Source organism: Mustela erminea, chromosome X (assembly GCF_009829155.1).
Source record: "Mustela erminea isolate mMusErm1 chromosome X, mMusErm1.Pri, whole genome shotgun sequence".
Taxonomy (NCBI): domain Eukaryota; kingdom Metazoa; phylum Chordata; class Mammalia; order Carnivora; family Mustelidae; genus Mustela; species Mustela erminea.
In genome coordinates, this window is record NC_045635.1 from 7111444 (window position 1) to 7125630 (window position 14187).

The window sequence follows — 14187 nt, forward strand, 5'->3', positions numbered from 1 at the left end:
ATAAACAGCTCCTTTGGAAGATAGACTGAAAATAGACTAATAGATTCACTGAGTAACTTTTGAACTGTGGAAATAATTCACCTTGAATGTATCCCAATTAAAACTATTATACATCAAATGTAAGCCACTTGGGGGAAAAAATCTCTCAGCCGCCAGCCTGTTCTCTGCAGACTTCCCGCTTGGTCAAAAGCCCCGGGCTGTCTCCGACACAGACAGCCACACCTGGAAGGTCGCCCCGAACGTGAGTCTCAATGACTCGGAAATCTATGGGGATAGCGGATAATGTCAAGTGCACCTCAATCATATTTGAGGAAGGGATTAAAGAATATTTAATAAGTTTGTGGAAGTTTAAATACTGCTGAGACAGGCCGAAGGACGGCATGTGCGGGCCCAGACTGCTCGAGTTGGGTTGGGGGCCCGGGGTGGGGGATTCCGCCATGCAGAGAGCCTTGGGGCGCTGCTAGCCAGCCACTCGGGGCGGCCACAGATGGGGGAAGCGGGATTCTGCGAGGCTGAGTTTTCCCCATCTCCAAAGAGATTTGGTTTTGGAGGTCACACAGATAAGTCAACGCCTCTGAGAGCGAAGCTGAGCATTTCCCTTTGTGTCACTAGCAAAGACGCTTTGGGTCGGGGCGCCTGGGTGGCTCAGTGGGTTAAAGCCTCTGCCTTCGGCTCAGGTCATGATCCCAGGGTCCTGGGATCGAGTCCCGCATTGGGCTCTCTGCTCAGCAGGGAGTCTGCTTCCCTTCCTCTCTTTCTGCCTGCCTCTCTGCCTAATTGTGGTCTCTGTCTGTCAAATAAATAAAATCTTTAAAAAAAAAAAAAGACATTTTGAGTCAATCCAAGGGTGTCCTGGCCCCGGCATTTGGGGCCGGGTGATTCTCTGTTGTGGGGACGGGGGGGCGGTGCTGTCTTGTGCATTTAGGATGCTTAGCAGCATCCCTGACCTTGACCCCTCAGATGCCAGCATGGGCCCCCTTGCCTCACGGGTAGCCAGAATGAGGCAGTTGTGGACTGTTAAATTTACCCCCTAAGCAAATCACGATTTCTTAGTATCCTGCCTCAAAGTGGAATTAAAGAGAACTGTTCTGAGGCAGCAGAGGACAAAATCTACACACAAAAAGTATACATATACATACTAGTTAGTTTATCCTACCCCTTGTGAATGACAAATGTTTCATCACCTCTGCCTGAGCTAATAAAGTTTAAAAAGAAAAAAATCAAACAGTCTCTTCATAATACTTTCTCGAGAGAAATCACTGGGGAGCAATTTGTAGTTTCAGAAATGAATGCAGGGACCTGAAAGGCAGTGTTTCACTTGCTTATGTATTCAAAATTCAAAAGAATGGCTGGTGGGCTAGGTATGGTTTTCCTTTTTTATCTGATGGGCACTTTCTACCAACACAGTGGAGACTATAATCTGATTAAATTATTATGGGCTGTTCCATTTGTTTCAACAAGTAGTTACTACTGATAAAATACCTTGTAGCTTTCAAAAACGCTGTAGTCATTGAAAAATGAGTAATCCAATACAAAGGGGCTGTGTAAGATACAGTCACCGGGCTTGAGAAATGGACAAATGGTTGGGCTGGGAAGGCTTGTACCCCGAGAATGTTTATAAAATAATGCCAAATGCTATGTAATTAGGAAGGGGGGCTAAAGACAATACAGAAAGTCTGAGATAAGGGAATTTCATTAAAAGCTGAGTTCGAGAAACCCTCAGGGAGCCTAGTGTTGGGTCCTTTCAGAATAATGTGCAATCAATAGAGGAAGGGACAGAGGGATTGAGGAAGGAGGTTATGCACTTGTCTTCTTTACATCATCTGGCTTCTCAGAAGAACCTGTATTGTCCTGATTATGACAGAAAGAGGCTTAAAATTTGGAGTAAGGGAGGACAAGATGGAAGTCTTCAGGGAGTAACAATAGGAATGGAGCGGGGAGCCGCGATCCTTCGTCCCGGGCTTCTCAAGGGCCAAGTGTTACAGGATTTCATCCCGAATTATTACCTCCTGTTTTACCAAGGAGCAAATGAGGCTCAGAGAAGTTAGTTTTGCTTTTTTCCTTCACCTAAATGCACACAACTTGAAAACTGCAAGGCCAAGCCACAAGTTGCCCTCCGACTCCGATCCTGTCTCAGACTTGCTGACTCAGAATCTGCATTGAATCACAAGACCCCAAGTGGTTCCCATGTACATTTGTGTTTGAGACATTCTGGTCTAAGAAATTAATTTAAGCAAGCCTACAATTCCAACTGAGAAGCAATCGTGGAGAGAGGAATGCACAATAGATCAAAAAGCTTTATTAACAAACACAACTAACATCAAAATGGTAGTGACCATTTTTATTTGCATCCGTGCTTTGCCAAGAATAACTAAATATGAATAAGAACTCAGTGAGGTCTCTTAAGAGAGTTGAAATGTCAAATTCGTAGACTGCGACTCTAAATTTACATTTTTAACCAGGGCAAATAAATCACCACATTTCAAGTGATGAAATGAATTTAGGGACCGTCAGGAGATTCGTTCATTCCTTCATTTAACACCTACGTATGAAGGAGCTGGTGAGTTTTGAATAACTCAGCATTACTATAAATACACGGAAATTATTCCACATGGATTTTCATATTCCAACTTTCTATTTTCCTTCTTTATTTCTATCAGGATGGAAAACAGATCATCTTCAATCACAGTCACCACGTTCAAGGAAATTTCTTTGCTCAGTCCAGGGAGCCCTGGTGTCAAAAGGAAAGGCAAAAGTGCTTCATCTCTCCATCACCCGAGCTCTTCTTCGTCGTCACTGCTTCTTCTGAAGCACATTTGAGCCATCGTTCTTTCAGTCTTCATCATAGGTGGTGATTCATTAGAGGCAAAATGGGCTCCCTGGGAATAAGCCCCCAAACTTCTCTAACCATGGTTATGTTATTTAATTTCTTGTGGCCTCGTGCTCCACATGATTAAAAAGGTTCCTCGGAACCAAGCTTCTCCCACCCACTAGACTCTGGGCTAGACACTCGGCCCTACATTATCTCATTTAATCCCCCCGAGATCCCTAATGAGCAGGTATCATCATTCCCACACGGTTGTTCCAAGGATCAAATAATACTTGAGAGTGCTTTGCAAACTATCAATCTGGAGATTTACCAGTGCTAGTCATCACTCCCGGTAATAGCTGCTCCTGGATGTTGAGTCAACAAATACCCTTGAACCACATCTCAAAGCAACTTAAAGCAGCATCTTGAAGGCTCACTCCCTCTCCCTGCTACCAGCCAGCCTCGGCCTACAAGACTTTCTTCTAGAGGCGTGGAGGCAGCATGATGGCCTTGGAGGACATCCCCCTCCAAGCTCCTCAGGTGGGGTTTGTACAGGTACCCGAGGTCTCCTAGATCTTCCAGAGCTCTGGACAGCCAGGTCAACGATCAAAGGAGAGAGAAATAAACCTCCCTACCATGCCAGGATATTCAGCCTAACGCCTAAGTTCATTTAAAAAAAAAAAAAAAATCCCGCCAGCTGGCTTGGCAACACAAACCACTTCCTCCAGTTGCTTCTCACAACGTCTTCCTAGAGATGGGTCCTTTCAGAGCGGAAATGACGTCAGCCGCTTCCCAGCCTGATATTTACCTGACCTGGGAGCGCTGCTCAGGAAGGACACGGAGACCTCTGAGGAAAAGCATGTGAGAAGCCCTAGCAGCCCAGCCCGTGAGGAGCAGACCTTTAATAAGAAAGGGCCTGGCCCAGATTTTATTACGGATCGGAGCCCTCAGCTTTTGCTCTGACCTGCCGCTCCAAGGAAATGCACATTGCAAATGTTAGTATGTGGCTGCTGGACGGTGTTTTCCCCAGAAATGTGTTTCCCCTTCAGCTTTTGGAATTAAGACAATTTCCAGACAGCGACACCAAAGTCAGCGATTTCTGATGACCAATCAGATTAAAAACTATCTCACGGATTGACTTTCATAGAATTCTTTTCATAGTCCTTTTATACACTCCTATCGTGTGTTATAATTACATCTGGACTTATCTTAGTTATTCATTTCTGCATTCCCAGAGTTTACCCAGTGCTGATCTCATCAACTACAAACAAACAGTCATTGGGTGAATAAATAAGGATTCTTTTTTTTTAAGTAGGATTTGATAAAGCAGATGGGGAGTAGAGATCATCTATAAAGGCACAAACAGGGTAGAAGCTTTTCACGATTCCCGTGTTGTTTTAGTAATAATAACCTAGTTTATACCGATGTGAATAAAAACCCTTATTTTCCTGATACCCCCCTCTCCCGCCACTAGGATGTAAAGAAGATATAAGGGAGGAGGCGGATGACAACACAGCTGCTCTATGCATTCTGTCCCAGGGACGCAGAAGGAGAACACTTAAGAACAAGTTCAGGGTCACTACAATGCAGGGGCTCTAAGCGTCTCAAGCCTTTCCCTTCTGCAAGCCCCTGAGCTCCAGAGCCTTCCTCCTCTTCCAGCCCTAACCAGGGAGACAGCTGCTAACAGAGCCCAGGCCAGCTCGCTCTGTCCCTCCTTCACCCACCGAGGGCAGGCTACAACAAAAAAGAAAGCTGGCCAATGGAGCTTGTGACTGGTCCGAGCTGCCTGCCCGTCATGTCACCTATATTCGTCTCATCTGTCTCTACGTGTCTATGAACGCGACAGTCATGGCAGACACCTCAGCCAGCTTCTCTGTCCTAGGAAATTGCCACAAGGCCTCGGTCAACACCTGTGGGGTTGATTCCATCAGATAAAAACCAGGACCACGAAAGACTAGCTCATTCACCACAGACTGGACTTCAAAATGGTGCCTGTTCTTCAAGCCCTCTCTTTCAGTCTACTACTCACTGCTTCTTAAAAGTTCATTTTACTACCTAGCTTGGTTTCGAGAGAAGGACAAATCAAAGTTTCCACCCAATTATAATTCCCCTGAAGGTTGTTCAGTTTCCCATGTCAGCCAGAAACACAAATCGACCCTATAACCACTGAGTAATTTATGATACTGTCAGGAAATCCACGATTGGATTACACCAATGAAGCCTTTACTGTAACAGTAAATGCCCAGATATAATAATACCTCACGCTCACGGAACGCTTACTATGTGCCAATCACCACGGTAGGCACTTTACAAGCATTTTCTTTTTTGATGAGAAATGCAAAATGTGTTTCCTCTGTCAGCTGAAAAGCTATCCTCACGGGTATGCAAAGACTTTAAGTATCATGCCTCGAAGTCCAAAGCATCAAGTGAGTAAGTTTTAAGTGGATTTTGTAAATGCAATTTTATCAGATTTTTCCAGAACACTTACGTCACCTATTGAGAATGAATAAAATCTTTAGCCACATTCAATTTCTCAGGCCACTCACGTCTACTTTATTACTCATCCAGTATCAAAAAGAAGGACTTAATTCATGTCAATGACATGGAAGGAAGGAGAATTTTGAATATTTCAGCCTTAAAAAACCAGACTGTTCAGTTAATGTAATTTCTGCATATTCTACTAGCTTTAACTCTGGACCCACCAAGATGAATCGCATTCTTTCACAACTTTTCAACCGAACTCAAGTACCATGCACAAACAGATACTCCTCACTTACACTCACTCAGCTTGTATATTTAAATAAAATTAAATTGTTATCTGTATATTAAGACACTCAGGGAAAAAACTCCCCTGAGGGAAATTAATGAGCCCATTTAAGCTGCAATTAACAGTTCATTTGTTTCCACGTGAGCATCCTCTTCTCTGTGGTGTCCCTGAGGGCACTGAGGTCCATCTCTGAACCTGCCTCTTGACATGAGGTCCAGCCCCTCAAGACAACCCAGCCTACACTGGTGCAGCAGTAAAAAATAACGACATACGGATGTCTTTTTTTTTTCTTAAGATTTTATTTATTTATTTGTCAGAGAGACAGAAAGAGAGTGAACACAAGCAGGGGAAGCGGCAGGCAAAGGGAGAAGCAGACTCCCTGCCACGCAGGTAGCCCAATGCAGGACTCGATCCCAGGACCCTGGGATCCTGACCTGAGCTAAAGGCTGCCGCTTAACTGACTGAACCACTCAGGCGTCCCAGCATGAGATATCTTAAAGCAGCTTTTTGGTGGTCCTAGAGGCATCAGCCTACATCCATGATGGTGGCTTATATTCAGGCCAGTTGTGTTCCAAAACATTGTAAAATCACCGTATTTAGTCTCAACGCCTCAAAAGGAGCCTCAGGGATGCCCAGAGCACTGAGAGGCAAGATTCATGTGCTAGCACTGGCAGCTGCAGCAGGAAGGAGTGGAAGACACAGGACAGACTGGGCCACAGAGTGGCTGTGTCTAGACCTGGTGCAGGCACCTCGCTGGTTGCTTGGCGGCAATGCCTGTGACTGCTCTCAACCCACAACTCCTCATCTGCAGAAGGGGGATAAGACAAGGGGAGCACCAAGGTTGCTTCTGGCTCTAAAACATTACTTAGCTGTATTAGCAGGCATTTGGAGGCTTGAACGGCACCCTTCTTTGAGTGACTCAAAGAGTCAGAAGAAATTAGCACACGTCATCCCCCGTGTGTCGCGCTGCACCAGGAAAGCAGGAAAAGAATCACATTGATGCCTGGATCCAAGAGCCAAGCCATGACACCCTCCTGTTTCTTCCCGGGCAGGATGCTGAATCCCCACCGCTGCATGTTTCTGTTGACAGTGTGGTGGGTTTTGAGCTATGATACTACTTCACCTTGTCACTTAAAAAAGAGACCATAAATTGTAAAGAAATGTGAATGTCTTTTCCCCCTCTATTTCTTCTGTGGACATGGATAGGTTCATTTGACCTTACCTTGAGAAATATGCATTTCATCAGCCTCTCTCTCAAAAACAAAGTCACTTCAGTGTTAACCACATAGAGAAGAGTAAAAATGTCCCCAACTCTTAGGTTGGCATTCAATGGCTTTCAAAATCTCCCCCAACATGGTTCTTCCAACATTCTCTCTCTTGGCCCCTCAGTTGGCACCCCGGGCTCTAGCCAGCATTGTCTAGAATCTCTAAACCCTCTTGCAGATTCCTGCCAACAGGTCTCTGCTGGCCTCACTCCTGAGGAAGGCCTCTCTCTACTTTGATGCATAATCCACCGATCTGTCATGGCAGCTTAAAACCCACCACCCCGAAGCGAGGTTTCTTGTCTACTCAAGACCAGTCATCTCTTCCTCCTTCAAATCCCAAAACATACGTCTCTAACCCATCAATTCTGGACACGTCCATCAACAAGTGTTTATTCACTGTTCTGCCTCTGCCCTTTCCCAGGGGCTTTAGAAACAAAACGACAAAACACATTAAAGCAACAACATGGACCCTTATCTCACAAATAATACAAGCTATATTACAAAATAATTGGAAGGCGGTCTTCCTCCCAAGTCCATACCTTACCCATCACACCACCCCATTCTAGCCCCTGGTTTCCAAGAGACACTGTTTTGTTCTAACATATATTGCGGGCTTCCTCCGCTCTAGGCATGACAGTGAGGTTTATGTAAAATATTTTATTTTGTTCTCCCAAGTGTCTATGCACGTAAGTACATCATTAGCTCTGTTTTTTGAACAATAAGCAATGTACCCAAGAATTACATGTGTTTACACAGCCACATGACTGTATACTTATTTGTGTATTTTCCAGAACTCATCAAACTTACTGCAAATGATTCCAATGATAATAAAGCATCAGGCAAAAATACCTTCCTCTTTGCAGGTGAAGGAAGGGAGAGGAGATTCTTCAGGGAGAAGGATGTGGCCTTAAGCTTACTGTTAAAAACTTATCCTCAGAGATGTTTTCTTTTACTCTGTGTATCATAAATCCTTTCAGTACCAAATGAAGAAAATTCAAATACAGGTTTAACGTAACTTACAAATACTTGGAAACCATATTTTTATCGCAAGGGGACTTTAAACATACACTGCAGATTGAAAGAAACACAAGCAGAACTGCATTTTGAAGGGCCCAGTTAGAACTGGTGAGACCCCATATAACCAAAACATTTTACAAGACATATGTCTGACTCACCCACATAGTACACTGGTCTGTGACAAAACGTCATAAGGTATAGCTATATTTTAGATTAAAATCTAGCCTGGAATTATTGTGAACTGGTTTGAATTACTATATAGGGTTGCACAAGGGATGTCATGTGAGATAACAATAAAAAAGAATGACTAATCCCGGGGAATTTACAGACATCTAGCAAATTCGATACTGTTTCTAATAGGCTTGGAATGGTGATGCAACGGTCCTTTTCTGGGAAGCTCTTCTCCAGCGCTTGGGTGTGGGGTTGGTGTCCCAGCTTTGGGCATGCTGGGCCTCCCTCCACCACCAACAAACATTTACATGATTGGAATTCTCTACTAGACTACAAGTTCCATGAAGAAGGAGACTGTGCCTGTTCATTTATTCAGCATCTATGAGCTTACTATTTGGTGGCCTGTTAAAAAAACCTACATGCCACTATCGCTGGCTGGAGTATAAATGAAACAATGGGTACGGTGGGTCTCCCAAGTGTCCCGCACACGGTAGCACGAAACCCACATGAACACCACTCGTTGAGACTCAGTTTACCAAAATTCACACCATTCAAGCCAACAAAGTGCAATATAGATCACAATACTGGTTGGCGTCCAGGTGGATAAAATAAAATATGCTGTAATAACTGGTTCTGCTCTTATTTAGAAATTCTCTTACAGAATGTTTCTTCCTACAGAAGGATGAATACCTACACCATTATTATGAATTCAAGTTTTCATGCAGGGTTTGTAGTCGATCACCAGTCAAGCAGCTGACAAGAATGTGTAGAGAATTAATGATCCGCGAGCCCCCATGGTCAGTCTTAGGTGAGTGATGGGGTTGTATGAGCAAAGGGCTCTGCCTAACCTTAGGCAATAAAATCCTTGATGGAGGGAGAGTATGTGCTCAGTTGACTAGACAATTAGGTATACACTGAAGTCGGTAACGGCTATGGGTAGAATTGTGCCCCATCTCCCAATTCACATGTTGAAGTCCTAACCCCCAGGACTTCGGAACGTGACCTTACTCGGGTCCAGGGTCACTGCCAGTACACTTAGTTATAATGAGGTCATACCAGAGTACAGTGGCTCCTTCCTCCAATATGACTGGTGTTCTTTATAAAGCAGGGAGATGCAAACACAAAGACAAGCACACGAGGAGAATGCCGAATGAAGAGACGAGAGGAGACAGCCACCTATAACCCAAGGAGAGAGGCCTGGAACGCAGCCTCCAGAACCGTGAGATAGTAAGTATCTGTCCTTCATGTCACTTTGTGGCCCCTTGTTACGGCGGCCCTAGCAAATCAATACAGTGCTAAACACTAAATTCCTCTCAGGGATCAGGGTTTCTCAACCTGGGCGCTATGGACATTTGGGGCCGCATAACTCCCTGTGGTGGGGGTCCAGCCTGCACAATGGAGGGTGTCTAAGCATCGCCAGCCTCTATCCACATCAGGGATACACCATGCAACACACACACACACACACACACACACACACACACACACCCCTTTTCACTGGAACCCGTACTATATCGGCTACTATTTTCAAAGAAGAAACAAGTTCTAGAAATTCTAAGGAAAGAGAAAAAAAATGTCTAGCCAAGTATCCACTAACAACTTTCCCAAATGCAAATAAAGCACACGACTTTCAAAATTATGGAACCTTACAATCTACAAATGAAACCCAAGAGCAAAATCTCTCTCCTTTACCTCCAGATGAAAAGGACGACACAGGAAGGTGGAGCTTTCATTGGAGCCTTTATCAAATGATGACAAAAGTCCAGTGGGACAACCATCGAAATGGGCATCACACAAATGAATGCCTGGAGCCAGCCTTGGGAGTCACAAATGCAAAACAATGGCTTGGACTTTCACTGTCAGCTAACTTGAAGTGGGGCTATGCCAAAGTTGAAGGGCAAGGAAAGGTCAACTCTTCTCGGTTTCTGTATTTTTATAGGTATAACTAGAGAAAAGAAGCAAGAGCCCCAACATTGTATGCTGGGATGGAAAAAAATGGAATTACTGCATTGTAACTCCTTGAAAACTCTGTAATACATTCTACTAAATTCTCTTCTACGTTCTATGGTTCACGAATCAAACTTTTAATCAAGACTTGAGGATTGAGAACCTTCTTAAAATTCAATTAAAATGATACAAGCAGGTCCACATTATGACATGCTCCACTTAGAGACATGCATTTGGCAGGAAGACTTCTTTTTATCTTAAAAGTGAGTGCAGGAAATGCTGGTTTAATTTTCTCTTTGCTTCAATATTTTATGAGTGCCTCCCAATGCCTAGTGTCTCACAGCACCAGATTACTGACACGGCACTATTTCAGATGACATGGAAGATTTTATTTGCATGAATCCTACGTGTTGGAATTTTTATGCCCTTATTTTTCTTTTGTGCCCGGAAAGAGAGTTGTAATGTACAAAAGTATATTCCAATTCTTTACATAGGCACGTGTATATATACTGAGACCTAATACGAGTAAAAGTGACCCCCAAAGTTTAAGATTAGTGCGAGAAATAACTGTTCTTCATAATCACTGCAGAATTCCCATCTTCAAATAATGGACCTTTTTTTTAAGGAATTTCTTTTTTTTTAAAGATTGTATTTTTGTTTCTTTGTCAGACACAGAGAGACCAGGGCGTGGGGGGTGGGGGGACACACATGAGCACAAGCAGCGGGAGCTGCAGGCAGAGGGAGAAGCAGGCTTCCCACTAGCAGGGAGTCCGATGCAGGGCTTGATCCCAGGACCCCAGGATCATGACCTAAGCCGAAGGCGGGTACTTAACCGACTGAGCCACCCAGGCACCCCCAAATAATGGACTTTTACTAACACAAGAGCAAACACATTTTCCAAAAGGAGACACCTGCATCCTTACATAGCCAAATAAGTGTAGCACCTCTACCATCTTCTCAAGGAAAGTACCCTCACATTTCTCCGTGCTTTGTATTTCCACATCGTCACAAATCTATTTCTGTCCGAGATGCTAAAGCCACAGAAAAAGACACAGAGCACATTCAGTTGTTCAGACCAAACTAATAATTAACAGAAAATACCTTTCCTTGCTTTTGGTCCTTCCGATATGCTATTACTTTCCTCAAAAATTAATGTCCATGTTGTACTTGGCTTTTAAATAAACAAAAAGCACATATGTTCATAAATATGTGATAACTGAGATATCACAAGATGCCCCAAATGTCAATATATTCTTATGATCTTTCTATTCTAACTTAAGTGGCGTGTTTTAGGACAAACATGCAGTGCTAGCAGGTTACCTGTTTAAATGCTCATAAGCACATTTTGTGAAATGATGGTAAATAAATGCTCATAAACATATTTTGTTGAGTGGCTGTAAATGTGCTTTGGTGTACTAGGTGCTGTTTATATGCTTCTATTTCTGTAATTAGAAGATAAAATATACTGTACTGTTAACTGTCAGGCCCTCTGGTGACCATATCGACAACCGCTAACCCACAGGCTTGATCAGACAAATGCGTAGGGCTCATAATTGAAGAGTTTCATTTTCATCACAAAAGCCTAGAGCATGATAGCATGTCCTCATAAATTTGAAGACATTCTGTAAATCATTAGTAACTCCTTTATGATAGCCCACAAATAATGAGCAGAACTTGGCTACCAAGTTTAAATATCAAGTCTGAAGGTTGCTGAATACTGAACATCAATCACTGTGCCGTTTTAATGATCGGTCATTAAAAAGGCAGTGTTAATCCAGTCAAAGGAACATTTTGAGGGGTAAGGAAAGGACCGCCGTCCACCACGTTCACATTTTGGAAAACAAAAAACACCCACGTCCACTCATCTTAAACATTCTGCCGGCAACCGAAAAGGGGCAGAAATGATCATCTCGGTTTCTGAGACAGACTGCCACGTCAGTTTCCGAAGAATATCGGAGGCACAATTCCCACACGCGTTGCCTCTGCTCTCAGTATGTGTAGAGGTGTGCTTTCGGCTAGGGCTGCGCACTACGCTAGAAAACCAGTCGGCGTCCGTCTCCCCTTGTCCCCAGCACCTACATCCTCCGGCTTAACTTCCTCTCCAAGTTCACCGATGGGTACCAACAGTCCTCGGACGCTTACAAGCGACAGATGCCGCCCAGGTGAGGCTTGTGTTCCCCAAGTGACATTCAGAAGCCGGATTCACTCAGCTCACCAATTTCCCTCAGCATCTCAAGAAAGAGCCCGACCACATCGCAGGCGTGGTCCCTTAATCCCAGCGTCACAGAACAAACTCTGAGCTCCCAGTAAACACAAGCACCCATTAGCGCGCTGAGGAAAAGTGATCGGAACCGTTTGAGAGAGGGGTCGATGCGCCCCGAGTGGTAACACTCTCACTCACGTGATTCATTTTTTTGTTTGCTCAACAACGCGGTGTGTGTTTTTCCTGAGAGGAAGGGCTTCGATATATATTTACTCAAAGCTCTTAATTTATACTTCCTTTCCTTTTAATTGGCGTCTTGTGATCTAAAATTAACCAGCGAGGGCAGTATCTCACTATTAGAGCAAACCCTCGGCTGAGTTTGCCGTAATTAGACCCACCATCGCCTGAAGTTCGACAGACATCTGGAGACCTGACTTATTTCTTCCCTGGTGCATTCTATCCATATTTAGAGAGTGAGATTTTTAATCTGACATATAGTCATATTAATTATCATTCTCCGTGCTGGAGTTAGGTTAATAATTTCATGTTAAAAGTGAAGTTCAAAGAGCCTCACCTGTGACGTTACCAAAGAAAAAGCCTACACGAAAAGGAATTCCTTGCCCAAACCCGAGATGGTCAGAGCACTCTAGCTCACCAATAAGCCGGATAGCATTCACACAAGAAATACAAGGTCACATGTCCTCTAAAATCCCACATTTGCTATAGGCATTCCTCCCTCTGTCCTTCTGTTTGTGCGAGTAACTGGATACAGGTACAATTCAGGTGAAATTAGCTTTCCTGAATGAGTGAAGAAAATAAATGCCCCCCAAATGCCCAAAGTCAGATTTTTATCTGCTATCCCTTCTTTCCTTCTCCCCGCCCCCTGCCCGCTCTCCCCCCACCCTCAGAGCCCCTGCAGGGACTGAAAATGACCCAGATTTTTGAAATTCGCCCTCACCCCGCCAACGCTAACATTACAAGCAGCAGTCAACTCTTACAAGATACCCTGATTGTGCGACATTTGCAGGCTGCCAAAAAAAGTGCTAAAACTAATCAGATAACAAAGGTGAAGAGAAAACCTTCACCTGCCGTGCAGCTAGCAGTGAATACACGTTTTATTTCCATGACATTTGCTGGCACAAAGGGGCTGGCTTAAGGCGGATCGGACTAACCTTCAATTTGTCATAGCGCTCGCTCAAAGCTGCCACCTGATGATCTCGGTGCCGCCCAACCAGTTTACACAAGGCACAGATTAACTGGTCATCGGTCACACAGTACATATTCACCTTCTCATCCTCGTGCTCCAGGCACATCAGCCCCCGGATGTGTGAGTCCGGAATTGGCTCAATCAGACGATGGCCCGTAAAGGGCTTCTTGTTCGGGTGAGTGGCTTTCAGGCACTCATCACAGTAGGACACTTCACAAGTGACACAGGTCTTCACAGCGTCCTGGGCAGGATCCTGGTCACAGAACTGGCAGAGAACTTTCTCGGCGGAGGTCATGGTGTTGGCGTCGAATGCCCGCTCCCGGCGGGTCTCGCTGGGGGAGTTGGGCCCGCTCACGGAGGCTTTCTGGAACCTGTCGATGATGTTCTGCAGGGTGACGTTGCGCTTGAGTCCGTCTAGACCTCGCTGGCTGAGCGTGATAACATGTCGGCAGGTGGGGCACTGGAAGGCGGTGATGGACTCCACAGACTCGTTGGTAGCGCAGTGCGACACCAGGATGCGGTGGGCGCAGCTGAAGCAGAGGCTGTGTGCACAGGGCAGTAGGAGAGGGTCCTCAAAGAGCTCCAGACAAATAGGGCAAGTCAGCTCCGACTCCAGTGTTTCCATCTTCAGGCGAAGCTCTCCTGGGTCATCAGCAAAATCCAAGGAAGCTGATCAGCTATCTGGAAACAGAACGTAAGATTTGATTAGGCGCGAGGGGGTCAGCCATGGGGAGCTGTCAGCTTTGAATGCATCTCAGAATAATTCCAAACGCGGGTCATGGGAGGGTAAATGTGTGTACA

At 44.7% G+C, this 14187-nt stretch overlaps 1 protein-coding gene across 6 annotated transcripts in view; it reads right to left on the reverse strand.

Moving 5' to 3' along the window:
• The window catches only part of MID1 (midline 1), a 338332-nt gene that overhangs the window by 88768 nt on the left and 235377 nt on the right, over nt 1–14187 (reverse strand). For 5 of the 6 annotated variants that reach the window (XM_032330088.1, XM_032330089.1, XM_032330090.1 and 2 more), the window contains exon 2: nt 13352–14067. In XM_032330088.1, coding sequence (XP_032185979.1) covers nt 13352–14011 — 660 coding nt within the window. In that variant the 5' untranslated portion in view covers nt 14012–14067. The remainder of the gene's footprint in view (nt 1–13351; nt 14068–14187) is intronic. The other variant, XM_032330091.1, reaches the window with a different exon arrangement.